At 60.9% G+C, this 12,660-nt stretch overlaps 7 protein-coding genes across 9 annotated transcripts in view; 2 read left to right on the plus strand and 5 right to left on the minus strand.

Annotated features, from left to right (window-relative positions):
- Nucleotides 1-9: 9 nt before the first annotated feature.
- On the minus strand, nucleotides 10-1,269 carry SDRG_16051 (3-hydroxyisobutyrate dehydrogenase). Its single transcript, XM_008622244.1, has 7 exons — nucleotides 1,189-1,269; nucleotides 1,027-1,138; nucleotides 806-985; nucleotides 592-761; nucleotides 322-545; nucleotides 222-279; nucleotides 10-174 (listed from the first exon to the last, which is right to left on the minus strand). Exons 1-7 carry the CDS (start codon nucleotides 1,246-1,248, stop codon nucleotides 94-96), a joined length of 885 nt encoding a protein of 294 aa, XP_008620466.1. The 5' UTR covers nucleotides 1,249-1,269; the 3' UTR covers nucleotides 10-93.
- Nucleotides 1,270-1,760: 491 nt separating this feature from the next.
- SDRG_16052 (hypothetical protein) lies at nucleotides 1,761-3,479 on the plus strand. Its single transcript, XM_008622245.1, has one exon. It carries the CDS (start codon nucleotides 1,786-1,788, stop codon nucleotides 3,295-3,297), a length of 1,512 nt encoding a protein of 503 aa, XP_008620467.1. The 5' UTR covers nucleotides 1,761-1,785; the 3' UTR covers nucleotides 3,298-3,479.
- A 308-nt stretch (nucleotides 3,480-3,787) lies between these two features.
- On the minus strand, nucleotides 3,788-5,067 carry SDRG_16053. 2 transcript variants are annotated; one of them, XM_008622246.1, is made up of 7 exons: nucleotides 4,976-5,067; nucleotides 4,819-4,930; nucleotides 4,592-4,771; nucleotides 4,376-4,545; nucleotides 4,103-4,326; nucleotides 4,001-4,058; nucleotides 3,788-3,953 (listed from the first exon to the last, which is right to left on the minus strand). In XM_008622246.1, the coding sequence occupies exons 1-7, from the start codon at nucleotides 5,036-5,038 to the stop codon at nucleotides 3,876-3,878; spliced, it is 885 nt and encodes a 294-aa protein (XP_008620468.1). In that variant the 5' UTR covers nucleotides 5,039-5,067; the 3' UTR covers nucleotides 3,788-3,875. The 2 variants fall into 2 exon arrangements, with proteins under 2 accessions (XP_008620468.1, XP_008620469.1); XM_008622247.1 differs by having other exon boundaries at nucleotides 4,001-4,326.
- An 831-nt stretch (nucleotides 5,068-5,898) lies between these two features.
- Nucleotides 5,899-9,455, plus strand: SDRG_16054. 2 transcript variants are annotated; one of them, XM_008622249.1, is made up of 8 exons: nucleotides 5,899-7,129; nucleotides 7,178-7,261; nucleotides 7,309-7,500; nucleotides 7,545-8,357; nucleotides 8,400-8,693; nucleotides 8,736-8,956; nucleotides 9,010-9,265; nucleotides 9,320-9,455. In XM_008622249.1, the coding sequence occupies exons 1-7, from the start codon at nucleotides 5,918-5,920 to the stop codon at nucleotides 9,263-9,265; spliced, it is 3,072 nt and encodes a 1,023-aa protein (XP_008620471.1). In that variant the 5' UTR covers nucleotides 5,899-5,917; the 3' UTR covers nucleotides 9,320-9,455. The 2 variants fall into 2 exon arrangements, with proteins under 2 accessions (XP_008620471.1, XP_008620470.1); XM_008622248.1 differs by having other exon boundaries at nucleotides 9,010-9,446.
- SDRG_16055 (hypothetical protein) lies at nucleotides 9,302-11,142 on the minus strand. Its single transcript, XM_008622250.1, has one exon. The coding sequence runs from the start codon at nucleotides 11,078-11,080 to the stop codon at nucleotides 9,446-9,448; it is 1,635 nt and encodes a 544-aa protein (XP_008620472.1). The 5' UTR covers nucleotides 11,081-11,142; the 3' UTR covers nucleotides 9,302-9,445.
- A 253-nt stretch (nucleotides 11,143-11,395) lies between these two features.
- On the minus strand, nucleotides 11,396-11,818 carry SDRG_16056 (hypothetical protein; the record flags this gene model as incomplete). Its single annotated transcript, XM_008622251.1, has 1 exon — nucleotides 11,396-11,818. One exon carries the CDS (start codon nucleotides 11,816-11,818, stop codon nucleotides 11,396-11,398), a length of 423 nt encoding a protein of 140 aa, XP_008620473.1.
- A 128-nt stretch (nucleotides 11,819-11,946) lies between these two features.
- SDRG_16057 (hypothetical protein) overlaps nucleotides 11,947-12,660 on the minus strand; it is a gene marked incomplete at its 3' end in the record, with an annotated part of 1,820 nt that continues 1,106 nt past the window's right edge. The window contains exons 4-6 of the mRNA XM_008622252.1: nucleotides 12,476-12,589; nucleotides 12,227-12,426; nucleotides 11,947-12,180 (exon numbers count right to left, since the gene is read on the minus strand). Coding sequence (XP_008620474.1) covers nucleotides 11,947-12,180; nucleotides 12,227-12,426; nucleotides 12,476-12,589 — 548 coding nt within the window. The remainder of the gene's footprint in view (nucleotides 12,181-12,226; nucleotides 12,427-12,475; nucleotides 12,590-12,660) is intronic.

A 12,660-nucleotide genomic window follows, 5' to 3' on the forward strand; every position in this document is an offset into this window, starting at 1 on the left:
GCAGCATCGTTCAGCGTCCAATTGTCCAAGTGAGACGTCGTTTTCTGCTTTGCATTATACTAGTATGTGGATCGAGTGTTGCGAGGTTAATCTTTACGCGTGCTGGATGCAGTTGAGTCGCTCCAAGGCGAGCATGAGCGCTTGCGTCCCGAGCTTGCCGCCGTTGGTCTGGGCCTATCCGAGGGGTTGAGGCCATTGAGAGTGAGAGTTGAGGGTGATACCTGCACAGCGAGGTACAACTGGTTGGCGAGCGCGAGACCCGGGAGTGCCAAGCCCATCCTACGAGACAATAAGAACTGAGAGAAGACGACAGCCGCGTACGCCTGGGACTCCTTGAGCGCGATGCCCAGGTCCTTGAGAAAGTGCTCGACCATGAAGCCCGGGTTAAAGTCGCGGCGGGCGATGCGCGGGCCCATGTTGTTGATGGACCACGAGCCCGCAGCACCGGCACCAACGGCCGCGATCGCTTCGTTCAGGTCCAAGCCCGCCTTGTGCGCATACAGAAGGCCCTCCACGACACCAATCATGTTGGTCGCGATCAGAATCTAGAGTGCATCTTGACGACGGGGCAACAGGCAGTCGGCTCTGTACCTGGTTGACCATCTTGGTGTGCTGGCCAGCACCCGCACCGCCCATGTGGCGGATGTTCTTGCCCATGACGTTAAAGAGCGGCATGACCTTCTCGAGAGCAGCAGCGTCGCCGCCGACCATGATGGACAAGCGGGCTTCCTTGGCGCCGACGTCGCCGCCCGAGACCGGTGCTACCCGACCGTCAAGACTCATGACCGGTACCGTTGTATTGTACCGTCGATGGCCGAGACGCCCTTGGCCTGTGCGGCAGCGTAGATTTCCTTGGCCAGCGACGGCTCGCTCGTCGTCATGTCCACGACGATGCCACCGGGCGACAGTGTCGAGAGCACACCTTGGTCGCCCAAAATGACCTGGCGCACGTCGCTGGGGTAGCCGACAATCGTAAACACAACGTCTACAAAAACATCAGTCGCGCTTTCATAGAGAGTGTCGGACCCGACTGCGCAGCGACGGCGGCCGGCGTCGGCGCGTACGTGGCACCCTTGGCAACGAGGCTGTCGCACTTGCTGGGCGTGCGGCTGTACACCGTGACCGCGTAGCCGGCGTTCTGCGCAAATACAAAATAAGCGCCACATCGCAGGGCGCAGGCGGTCGTACGAGGATGTGCTCGCACATGCTCTTGCCCATGATGCCCGTGCCAATGAACCCGACGCGCATCTTCGTGATGACCGTCCAAATGATTTCTGGTGAACGCCCGAGGATCAACGTATCCGGATACAGCGTGTGTCGCACCACCTATCCGGCGGTGTTGCATTTCACACGTGGGTTTTTCACTTCAAGTTGCACATATCACGCACATCGCGCTGCCATCGCCATGGTATACGTCCTGCAAGGGATATAAAAGCTAGTTTTTATATCCTGGTTCTACTGACCCATGTATACGTAGATTCGCTCGATTTCGATTGCATTCGTTCGGCAGTCGCGTACGTCGGAGCATACGCAATCTGGGATGCGCACTCTTCGTCAAAGCACGGCTGCTGTAGAAGAGCGCAATGGCTGATGTTGCCCCTCGGAGCAGCTTCACTGCGCGTCAACATCAGCCATGTGCCAGGATGACCCACATCGCAACTCTTGCGTTTACGTGTACTAGTACGTCGAGCTCTCACTTTGGATACGTATACGTGGCGCCCTTGCCGTTTTTCACGTGAGAAATGGAAATTTCCACATGACGACGCTCGTTCCCCAAAAGGCAACATGGACGTCCTCCTCGAGTGCCAAGCGCCGTACTGCGACTGGATCCTCGCGGGCCGCAAGACGGTCGAGACGCGCCGGTACCCGTGCCCCGACCACCTCATTGGCCAGCGCATCTGGCTCCTCGAGTCGCCCGCGGGCTCTGTACGGCAGTCGGCCGTGCCGGACCAAGTTGACCTGACGACGACGCCCGGGCTGCGCATCGTGGGCCACATCACCGTCGCCGCCTCCGTGCGCTACACATCGCAGGCGCACTGGGACGTAGATTCTTCTCGACACTGCGTCCCAGCGTCGTCGGGTTATGAGTGGTCGCCGGCCGTCGACGTCTACGGCTGGGAAATCTCGGCCGCCGTCGCGACGACGACCCCGCCGCCGATCTCGACCATCGCCCGCGCGTACCGGTCCTTCTTCCTTCCCGTGCTGCACGTTCCGACTATCGACATCTCGGACCCGACGTCGCCGGAGGTGCTCGACGCGATCCGCGCCCAGTGCGCGACGCTCGGCTTCCTCCGCGTCACGTGGAAGAACTTCCCCGTCGACGTCGTTGGAGAAGCCCATGACGCTACGCGGGCCTTCTTCGCGCGCTCCGATGCGGAGAAGAACACGGCCTCCAAGGCTGCGATCCACAAGACGAACGCGTCGTTCTGCAGCACGGGCTACCGCGGCAACACGAGTGCGTACAACGCTGGCGGCCGCGAGTCGTGGTCGTGCGTCCGGCCCGACTTTGACCCGAGCTCACCGCCGGCAGGCGCGTACTACGCCAACCCGACGCACTTTGCGCAAGCGCCGGACCCGCAAGTGCCGTGGCCCGCGCCGACGATCGCGCCAACGTTTCGCCCAGCGGTGACGGCCTACTACGCGGCCGTAGACGACTTGGCGCAAACGCTCCTGCACATCTTCGGGCATATTCTGGAGCTCGAGGACCCCGAGACGCTCGCAACGCTCTCGAAAGACCACGTGAGCAGCCTCAACCTCACGAGTCTCCGCTTCGAGGACGACAGTCATGTGGCCGCGAACGCGATTCTTCCGGCGCACGGCGACATCACGAGCGTCACGATCTTGTCACATGATGCGTCCGACGGGGCGAGCGGAACGGCCTGTCTCCAGGTGCTCAACCCCGCGTACGATGCGCGCGAGCCCTATAGTTTGCGCTGGATTGCCCTGGCGGACGCAGCTCCCGACGCGCCGCCATCGTTCCTTGTGAACCTCGGACAGATCATGGAGCGCTGGTCCAACGGCCGGCTCAAGGCGACGCTGCACCGCATCGCGCGGCCCGTGCACCCTTCGATTCTGCGCCGCCGCCAAGCAATCGTGTTCTTTCGCGTGACCAACTACGACGCGGAGCTGCGACCGTTGGTGGGCGACGCCACCACGTACACGCCCGAGCGCATGGCCGAGTATGCGAACGCCCGCCTCGGGCCGTTCCACGACTCGTCCAAGAGCCTCCTGGAGGCGTACGCGATCTACAACAAGGACATCATCGCGCCGGACGCGTACATTGCGCTGGCGCAGTAGCCAAGGCAATGAAAGTCGATCAAGAATGCGATTTCCATTTTCTTCACAGCGCAAACGGTAGCGGGGGTCGGCTTTGATACACGAGCATTCATTTTTCTGTTCAACAAGGCTCGTTGGCATGAAGTGGAAAAAACGTTTTGGAGTGGTTTCATTGGCTTATACAAAAACGTTTTGACCAATCATGTGCATTTCGGTTCGGTGCTCGACGAGCTGAGGCGCTTTGTGCTCGATTTCAAGGTTGAAAATGAAATCGCTCATACTTTGCATGCGGATAGAGGACACTTCAGAGAGCTCAGAATGCTACTTCGCGTCGGCGATAGAGACGTATAGCCAGAGCTACTAGCATTTTAATATTTATTTGTGGCATATTACACAAACAACCACATATGACCATTTTTAAGGATCGTCGTCCATTCAATTATTCGGGAAGGGCTCTCGGAAAGTTCTAAGCTTATTTTCAGCAATGTTGCGCAAGGTCTTACAAGTTCATTTGAACAACAATGCGTAGACAACATATATTGTCTCAACCAAAGGGTGGTATTCATTTCAACCTAATTCCCTCATTTTCCAGCGCTGCATCACGGCTGTACGTTGTTGAGCCGCTCTAAAGCGAGCATGAGTGCTTGTGTCCCAAGCTTTCCGCCGTTCTCTTGCGCCTACAAGCTATGAGATAGCACGCAGCGTATTGCGGGTCGCCTCGTACCTGTACAGCGAGATACAACTGGTTGGCGAGCGCGAGACCCGGCAGAGCCAAACCCATCCTACTCACAAATGCATTCTGCAATCTCAAACCAAGATCACGTACGCCTGGGACTCCTTGAGTGCGATACCGAGGTCCTTGAGAAAGTGCTCGACCATGAACCCCGGGTTGAAGTCACGACGGGCGATACGAGGCCCAAGGTTGTTGATAGACCACGAGCCCGCAGCACCGGCGCCAACGGCCGCGATCGCTTCGTTCAAGTCCAAGCCCGCCTTGTGCGCATACAGGAGGCCTTCGACCATCCCAATCATGTTGGTCGCGATGAGAATCTACCATTTCACGACATCAGCGAGCAGCAAAGAAAGCACGTCGACGTACCTGGTTGACCATCTTGGTGTGCTGGCCAGCACCCGCACCGCCCATGTGGCGGATGTTCTGCCCCATGACCTGGAAGATCGGAAGCACCTTCTCCATCGCAGCTGCGTCGCCGCCCGCCATGATGGAGAGCTTGGCCTCGCGCGCACCCACGTCACCGCCCGATACGGGCGCTACGCACTCGGCTCACCTGTGCAAACGCCATAAAAGGTCGAGTACCATCGATGGACGCGACGCCCTTGGCCTTGGCCGCAGCGTAAATCTCTTTGGCCAGCGTCGGCTCGCTCGTCGTCATGTCGACGAGGATGCCACCGGGCTGCATCGTCGAGAGCGCGCCGTGCTCGCCGAGGAGGACCTGACGCACATCGCTCGGGTAACCCACGATCGTAAACAGCACGTCTATCAGCCAATAAGCATTAGCTTGTGCTTGCGGATCGACCACCTACCTGACTGCTTGGCGACAGCGGCGGGCGAGTCGGCCAGTTTGGCGCCGAGGGCGACGAGCGGAGCGCACTTGCTCCGCGTGCGGCTAAAGGTCGTGACGGGGTAGCCCGCGTTCTAGACACGCATGAGCCTTGCTGGCGTGGGCGCTGGACCGTCTACCAGGATGTGCTGGCACATGCTCTTGCCCATGATACCGGCGCCGATGAAGCCAACGCGAACCATGGTGCACTTCTGTGAATTCAATTGCACGGCTGCCAAACGCTGCCCAATCACAACCCGCGACGACGAACTTCAAGCCGACCAGATTGTGGCCGAATGTGGATCTGGCCATGGGTCAATCCAAGCGGCTGCGTTGACAACTAGCACCACCGGTAGATGACCAAGTTGTTGATCTCAACAAGAGCGCAGCTTTGGCTACGCTGATATTAGATTTTCATGGGCGATGATATTAGCAGGGTGCGCTTGACGGTAGCACAGTCGATGAAGTGGTAGTCTGCGCGGAGGAGCCGCACCGGTGCTTGTGGCAGTGTGGTGCAATGGGATTCATTTCGATGGCGTCACACTTTTGGAGAGTCGACTTGCGCTGCGAGATGGTGAGCGTCTTGTGCGGCGCGTAGTCGATCTCGATACCGAGCTTGCTTGGTCATCGTGAACTTGGTCGACAACTGAGACCTCGATCCTTGCGTCTGAAGCCGTGAAGCATCCTCTCATGCGGCGCCTCGTGCAGACAACAGAGGCTCTTGAGGAGCCAATGGGTTGGTCCACGTCGATGTTGAACTAGATCAGAAGCGCACTGAGGACACAACGCTCGTCGGTCTTAGCGCCCACCCGCAGACGCAAGCGTAGAGCGAACGCAGAGTTTCGTCCGAATGGCTCAAAGCCGCTAGTTCTCGTCCGTCTTCAGCTTGCAGATCCACGGGGCAGTATTACTGCATTGCACCGCAAAGCTGTGTGTGCGCCTCTTCACATTTGCCTGGAGGATGACCGCGCCATTTTCACAAAAATCGACTAATATGTCCCTTTTTGACCAATCACAGCGATGTATTACAAGGCGAGCAGCGGGGATTGGTGCATAATCCAACGACCGCTACACAACGGCTCATGGCGTCCGCGGCCTTGACGTCGGTCTTGGCGGGCAGCGGCGACGACCCGCGGGCCTTCGTGGCCCTCTACACGCGCCTCATCCACGCGCAGACCAAGGCGACGCCGTCCGCCCGGACCTCGCGCCTCGCGCTCCAGGACGCGCTCGTGCACAACCCCGACGCGACGACGGGCAAGCGCTACGCCGTGGCCTTCCGCGCCGTCGACGTCGCCAGCCTGCAGCAGCCAGACGCAGCCCTGGAAGACATGTTTCCGGACAACGACGTCGCGCGGGTCTACTACGTACTGCGCGTTCTCTTGCGCGCGCTCCGCGGCCCCGAACAGAGCGTGGCCGCCCGCGACGTCTTTGCGAACCGCAGCCACCTCCTCGACGTGCAGTGCATTCTCTGCCAGGCACTGGCGCGTGACTGGCTCCCGCTCGGTGACCTCGTGCCTGTGCTCTTGGACACGGCCATTGGTGCGTCGCTCTTTGTCGGCGTCGTCGAGAACGACCCGAGCACGATCTTCGTCATTGCCGAGGCGCTCGTGGCGACGATCAAGAAGCAGCCGACTGACGCGCATGTGTATGCGCAGTGCCGTAGCATGCTCGTGGCACTGAGCCAGCGCTCCTTGGCGACGGCGCTGGACCTTCGTCGCCGGTGCACTGCGACCGACATGCCTGTCTTGGCGGCCGTCGCGCTCGATATTACGCTCTCATCGCCGCTTCAGGACGCGCCGCGCTTTATTGCGACCATGATGCGCGGGTCGCAGGCACCGCAGTTTTGGACGTTTGTCCACGACGGCCTCCACGCGCCGCCGACCGACAATGGCATTCGCAGCTCGTACCGCGAGCTCCTCGAGCGGCTCCGGTCGACGCTGCTGCAAGCGCTCGCATCGTGGGCTCCCGAGCACGGACTCTTTGTGCTCGAGACGTTGCTGCGGAGCTACTGCGGGCTCCTTGGTCGCGGCAGTCTCCAGCTGCACGAGACTGAAGCCACCGCGCTCCTCACGGTGATTGCGCGGGCGCTTCCGGTGCTGCACTCGCCGCGGGGCACGGCGGTTGTCCCTGTCGCCTTTGCGACGCTCGTGCTCGCGTGTCTCTCCAAGCTTGGGTCGCCCGACGACGTGCCGTTCATGCAGGAAGCGCGCCACGGCATCAAAGCTCTCTATGATGCCGACCGCGCCGCGTCCGGACCGGCCTTTATGATGATGGCGCTTCTGCTCTACACCAAGGTGCATGCTCCTTATCTATATTTCATGAAGAATTACACGAGGCTGAAGCCTAGCATGGTCGTGGACCTTTTGCGCAACGTCATCGACTGCGCCGTCGTCGTGCCCGTCGAGCGCATCCCACTCTTTGGCGAGGTGACTCTCAATCTCAATCTGAAAAAGAGGCTGAGCAATGGTGCTAGTACGTGCTCAAGCTGGACTTTACCGAAGCGGTCATGGTCCACGGGCTCTTGGCGACAGCGACGCCACCAACGATTGACGCGCGCACGCACAACGTACTCCACGAGATGGCGCTGCGCGTGACGTACTCGCTCCTCTGCGAACGGTCGTTCGTCCGGCACAAGGCCAACCCTGGCGACTGGCTCTACCTCCAAGTACGTATCCTTATCCTTGGATCCGATACAAATGCCAAGTGTAGGTGCAAGCGGCGACGCTGCCACTGCACCCAATCCTGCCCAGTCTCATGCTCGAGTGGGCTGAGAACACGGTCGCGAGCGTCGACCCAAACACGCAGCAGGCGCACATCCCGAGCCTCCGCGCGCCGCTCGTTCATGACACGATCCTCGCCGTCGCGTCGCTCGACGTGGCGACGCACCCAAAGGCGTGGGCCCGCGCGGCTCTGCTCTTGGTCTACGCGCTGCACATGAACCGGCGCAGTCCGGCCAAGCCCGCGTACGAGACGCACACCCTTCCGATTCAGCGCATCTTTTCGGTGACGGCGGCCGCGTCACGGGCCAACGACGCGTTCGAGTTTGTGTTTCCGCTGCTTCTGCGCCTCGTGCTCGACGACTTTGCCCACGCGCTCTTGCCGGCGCCAACGCAGAGCAAACTGCACACGACGCACGACGTGAGTTGTCCGATTCCAGAGGCGTGGCGCTCTATCGACGGGCTCCAGCGATTTATGCCCGAAGTGCGCGATGCCTTGGCCAACTTGCGTGACGCGTCGGGTGCGGCGCTCTCGCCTCTTGTCCATTGGCTCGTCTCGGTAGTCCTCCCCGCGGCCATGGGCGCGTCACTGCCGCCAACGACGACGACCAACCCGTTCGCAACATTGTCCGACGCTTCGTCGTCTCGGACGGCGGTCGCCCACGCTGACGTGTGCAACCTCGTGGCGCCACTGCTGCTGCGAGGGCTGCCATTCCACGCAACACCGGACGCCGTGTACGTGGCACTCGCCCGCACGCTCTGCGGTGGCCCGCGTGTCCCGATCTCGTACCCCGATCTGCTCGAGGTAGAATGGCTTGCCTTTGGATAGCAATCAATTTGTCTGTAGGAACCCTTTGCCGTGCTGCGCTGCGACCCGGTGGTTTGGACAAGCGCCGCGCTCGTGTCGCTTTTGCTGCCGCTGCTAAACGCGTGTCGGCGCTGGTCGGCGTACCAGGTGATGCGTTCGGCGGACGACGCCTCGGACCCGGCGCAGTTTGTGCTGCTCCAAGACGCCGTGTGCGTCCACGCGCTCCTCGACGTCCTCGACGCGTCGTCCGGGCCCACGGCGTCGCTCGTACTTTTGTGGCTGCAAGCCACCTTTTCCCAGAACCCGCTCCTGCTGCTCACCGTGCACTCGCAGGTACTCGATCCCACTACGATCTGATGGGCAACTGGGGGCTAGGGCTACCCGCCGGCGCTTGTCCCGCGGCTCGTTCGCCACGTGCCGGCCATGGAAGAGCTCTTGGCGTCACTCCCGGACCTGCTCAACTGCAACGACTTGGCCAAACTGGCGTTTCGCTGCGAACTCGCGAGCGTCTTGGCGAAGGAGTACCCCCACGGCACGGCGTCGATCCTGCTCAAGAGCCTGCTCGGGAAGCTCAAGCTCATCTACGACACGGATCGGTACGACTCGATGCAATCAACAGAGTTGCAGTGCGAGCAATCGCTGTCGATAGGGCGACGACAAGTGAGAAAGTCCTTAGCAACGACGTATTGAGCTTCTTTGCGAGTGTGCTCCCGAGCGTCGGGTCGCTCAGCGTGACGTTCCCCGACATGGCCGAAGAAAGCGTCCAGCTGCTCATCAAGCTGCGCGTGCAGATCGTGCACCAGTCGTCAGACCTCCTCGCGGCGAACCCGCTGCTCCTGGCCCTCGACGTGGTCGTCCAGCGCGTCTTTAGCCAGCTCGTTCGCATGACGCCCAGCACCTTTTAAGTTGCTTGCTCGCACTTAACAAAATGCATACAAAAAGGGAGATGGTTCTGCTAGGTGCGGTTGATACAAAACTTGATGCAACCCTAACCCCGACTGCAGCCGAGAGCAGAGGCGATCAAGGTCCTTTGCTGCACGTCAGCACTCGGACACCGAAGAATCATACGTATAAGCTGAAGCGAGCTACGATACGTCGGCTTCAAGTGGGCGGGCCGAGAAGGCGTCTTGGTACTGGTCGAGGTGCCCGACCTCTTGGCGGTCGGCCGCGAGCCGCGCAACGTCCGAGGCGTACAGCGAGCTCTTGGGGAAGCGCTTGCGCAGCGAAATGTAGAGAGAGACGAGCACGAGCGCGAGCGTGAGGCCGTTCACGAGACAGACGACCAGCATGATGGACGTCCGGCGGGCGACGCGGGCGATGCCAACGGCGCACTTGTCGCACGCGATCGTATTGCCGGCCTGGAGTGTCTGGGCCGCCCAAATGGGCCGGTAGAGCATCTCGAGGACGTACGTCATCTCTTGCGCGAGAAAGGCCGCCGACTCGATGCCGGCCGTCGGCGTGTTGATGCTCAGCGCGTGCTTGACGGACGTGAGGACTGGGAGGCCGGACGCCTCGTCGCAGTAGAGCGCGCTGCTGCCAGTGACCCCGTGACCGCCCGTGTCGCCCATGCGGCACGTGGTGTTGAAGAACCAAGTGAGAAAGTTGGCGGCGTAGCCAAACTGGTGAAAGACAAACGGGAGGCCGTTCTGCACGACGAACGCGCGCGGGTCGTCGGCCTGGAGCGCGCGGATCTTGGCGCTCGAGAGCGTCGCGTTGTACGCGTAGACGACGCGCTCCGTTAGGCAACCCGTCGAGCTGTTCTCGGCGCGGACGGTCCACGCCGGCACGACCTTGCAGCCGACGGCTTGGACGCTGCCAGGGCGCTGGAGTGTCAAATTCCACCACAGGCTCGGTGGGGACAGCGCGCTTGGCACCGACTCGCGCATGCTGAACGCACTGGGATCATAGCTGAAGTCGACGAGCGATGTGACTGCGTACGCTGCCGGGTCCTTTCTCGGTGGCGACGACGCGCAGTCGATGGTGTAGCCGCCAAAGATGGGAATGTCTTTTGCTGTGCACGAGACCGACGACGCGTCACAAGCGAGCAGTGGGTGTGTCGCGTTGCCGTTCGTGAGGCCGCAGCCGAGGCCCGGGAGACACGCCTTGTTCATTGTCGCGACCGCCGAGATGCCGGCGCTGAAGGCCCACGCCGTCAATGGCGTTTGCGCCGCGTACAAGTCGCCGCTGCCGCTGCCATCGACGAGCGGAAAGAAACCGGGCGCGAGGGCCGACGTATCGCGAACGCGGATCGCAGCGGTGAACGGCGAGAGCGACAGCATGGAGGATTGCTCCCACTGAAACACGACATTGTCGAGCACAGTCGCGAGCATGCTGGCGAAGAGGAGGACCGCGAGGCCGGAGGCGGCGCTGCCAGGCGCGCGGAGACACTGCACCGACGCTTGGATCGGGTCCTTGTTGGCAATGTCGACGGCGGCCAGTGGGATCCCATCGCCATGCAGCCGGTACATGATAAAGTGCTTGAACGTCATCGTGAGAGCGACGCCGAGTAAGACGCTCTCGGCGGCGGCGACGACGCTCAGCGCCGGCCCAACCTTGTCGTGAAAGGCAAGGTAGGCCTTGGGTGATGTCCAGTCCGCTCCGTCCAAGGCATCGTCCTCGAACGGAAGCAGCGTCCACGTCAGTACCGGCAGCATTATGGCCGCGACGGCCATGAGCGCCGGGCTCACGAGATCGTCGCTGGGGCTGCCCGCTTTCGCCATCGTCACGCCAAATGAATGTCCGAAGGATATGGCCTGATTTCAGTTCAGTCAACCTGAAATATTCTGAAACTCAACTCAATCCAATCAGCGGCAGAGTTGTCTCGAGCTCCAGAGCGCGCTTGCTTCTTCTCGGCAAGCGTTGAGTACTGGGCACCTTGCCACGCTGGCGGCTAAAGCCAAGCCTCGTTCACCCGTCACGAGGGCCATACAATCGTGCCATGTGACTGGAGCCGATACTACCACAAGTGAACTAAATTTATGTTCTGCAGGAGCTACGTCGGTCAATGGAAAAAGTATATTTAAGCTTCAGTATATCTAAGAATCGACAGCGCCACGCTTTCGCTTCGCGCCGAGCAGCTTGGGCGGTGCAACAACGGGCGCCTTGCTGATGCGACTGCTCTGGCGGACGTGGCGTAGCTGCGTGCAGGACCACGGCAGCTTCTCAAGCGTGAAGCGCTGCGTCGCCGGGTCAAAGATCAGGATGCACTCGACGTCCTTGCTCTCGGCCACTTTGCCCTTGAACTGGATGCCGCCGCTGGCATTGGCGACCGAAACAGTGACGCTGCTGGCGGCGTCGGCGGTCACGAGGCCACAGACGCTCGTGTCGACGGAGGCCGGCTGGAACTCGTAGCGGAAGCAGTAGTGCAAGCTCGGCCGCGCGTCCTCGGCGGGCTCGGCCAGCGACGATCCGATGTCGACGCCGTAGACCTGCCCTGGCGCTGGCTCGTCGGTTGCCATCGTGCCGATTTTGCGGTGCCACCAACCAGATAGACGCGGATTGGCCAAAAGATCTTTTTGTCGCCAATTATTGGCTATAAGATCGTCGATTTTAGCCAATCCATGCACGGAAAAGCTGCTCAAGGGCTTCAACTTGCGTCAAGAATGCGGATGCGGCCTTCGGTGGCGGCGTAGGCCAGAATGCGCTGCTTCTCAACGAAGCGAATCACCTCGTTGGCCATGATATCGTGCGTCTCAACCACCGAGCCCTTGCGCCACGCGACGCAGCCGTCGCCACCGCCCGCAATAAATTGCGTTGTCGCCACAGTCAGCTCGGCGTTCGCATCGATTTCGTTGCCGGCTTCGTCCGTAAACGACGTCATCTAGCCCGCATCTTTAGACCCACACGCGCGGTAACCAAGCTCGTACTGTTCGGGAGCGGCTGTCGTACACGAGACGCACGCCAGAGACGTGAGGAAACGAGCCCGAGAGCGCTGGGTACGCACCGAGTTGCTGAACAAGTGCCTCTTGAAGGTCGCTGGCGCGAATCCGCGTCAGCACTGCCGGTCCTTGGATGGGCATGTCACAGTGGATCATGCGCGCCGTCAGCGTCGCCTTGGCCGGGTGCACTGCGTCCAATAAGAACCATATTCATATTGCTTCTTGCATGCAACGTACGTGCGTTGCTTCGAAGAAAGCCGCCGCTGACGTGGCCAACGTTGGCGCCGAGCTCGGACCGGATCGCGTCAGCGACCAAGTTGCCAAAGCTGCTCTCCTGGCCGCGCACGACGACTGTTTGTACATCCAGCGGCAGCTCCAGCACCGCGATTGGTCGGTTCTCGGCGTCGTCATCACTCGAGAAG

Source organism: Saprolegnia diclina (genome assembly GCF_000281045.1).
Source record: "Saprolegnia diclina VS20 unplaced genomic scaffold supercont1.111, whole genome shotgun sequence".
In the NCBI taxonomy this organism is placed as follows: Eukaryota; Oomycota; class Saprolegniomycetes; order Saprolegniales; family Saprolegniaceae; genus Saprolegnia; species Saprolegnia diclina.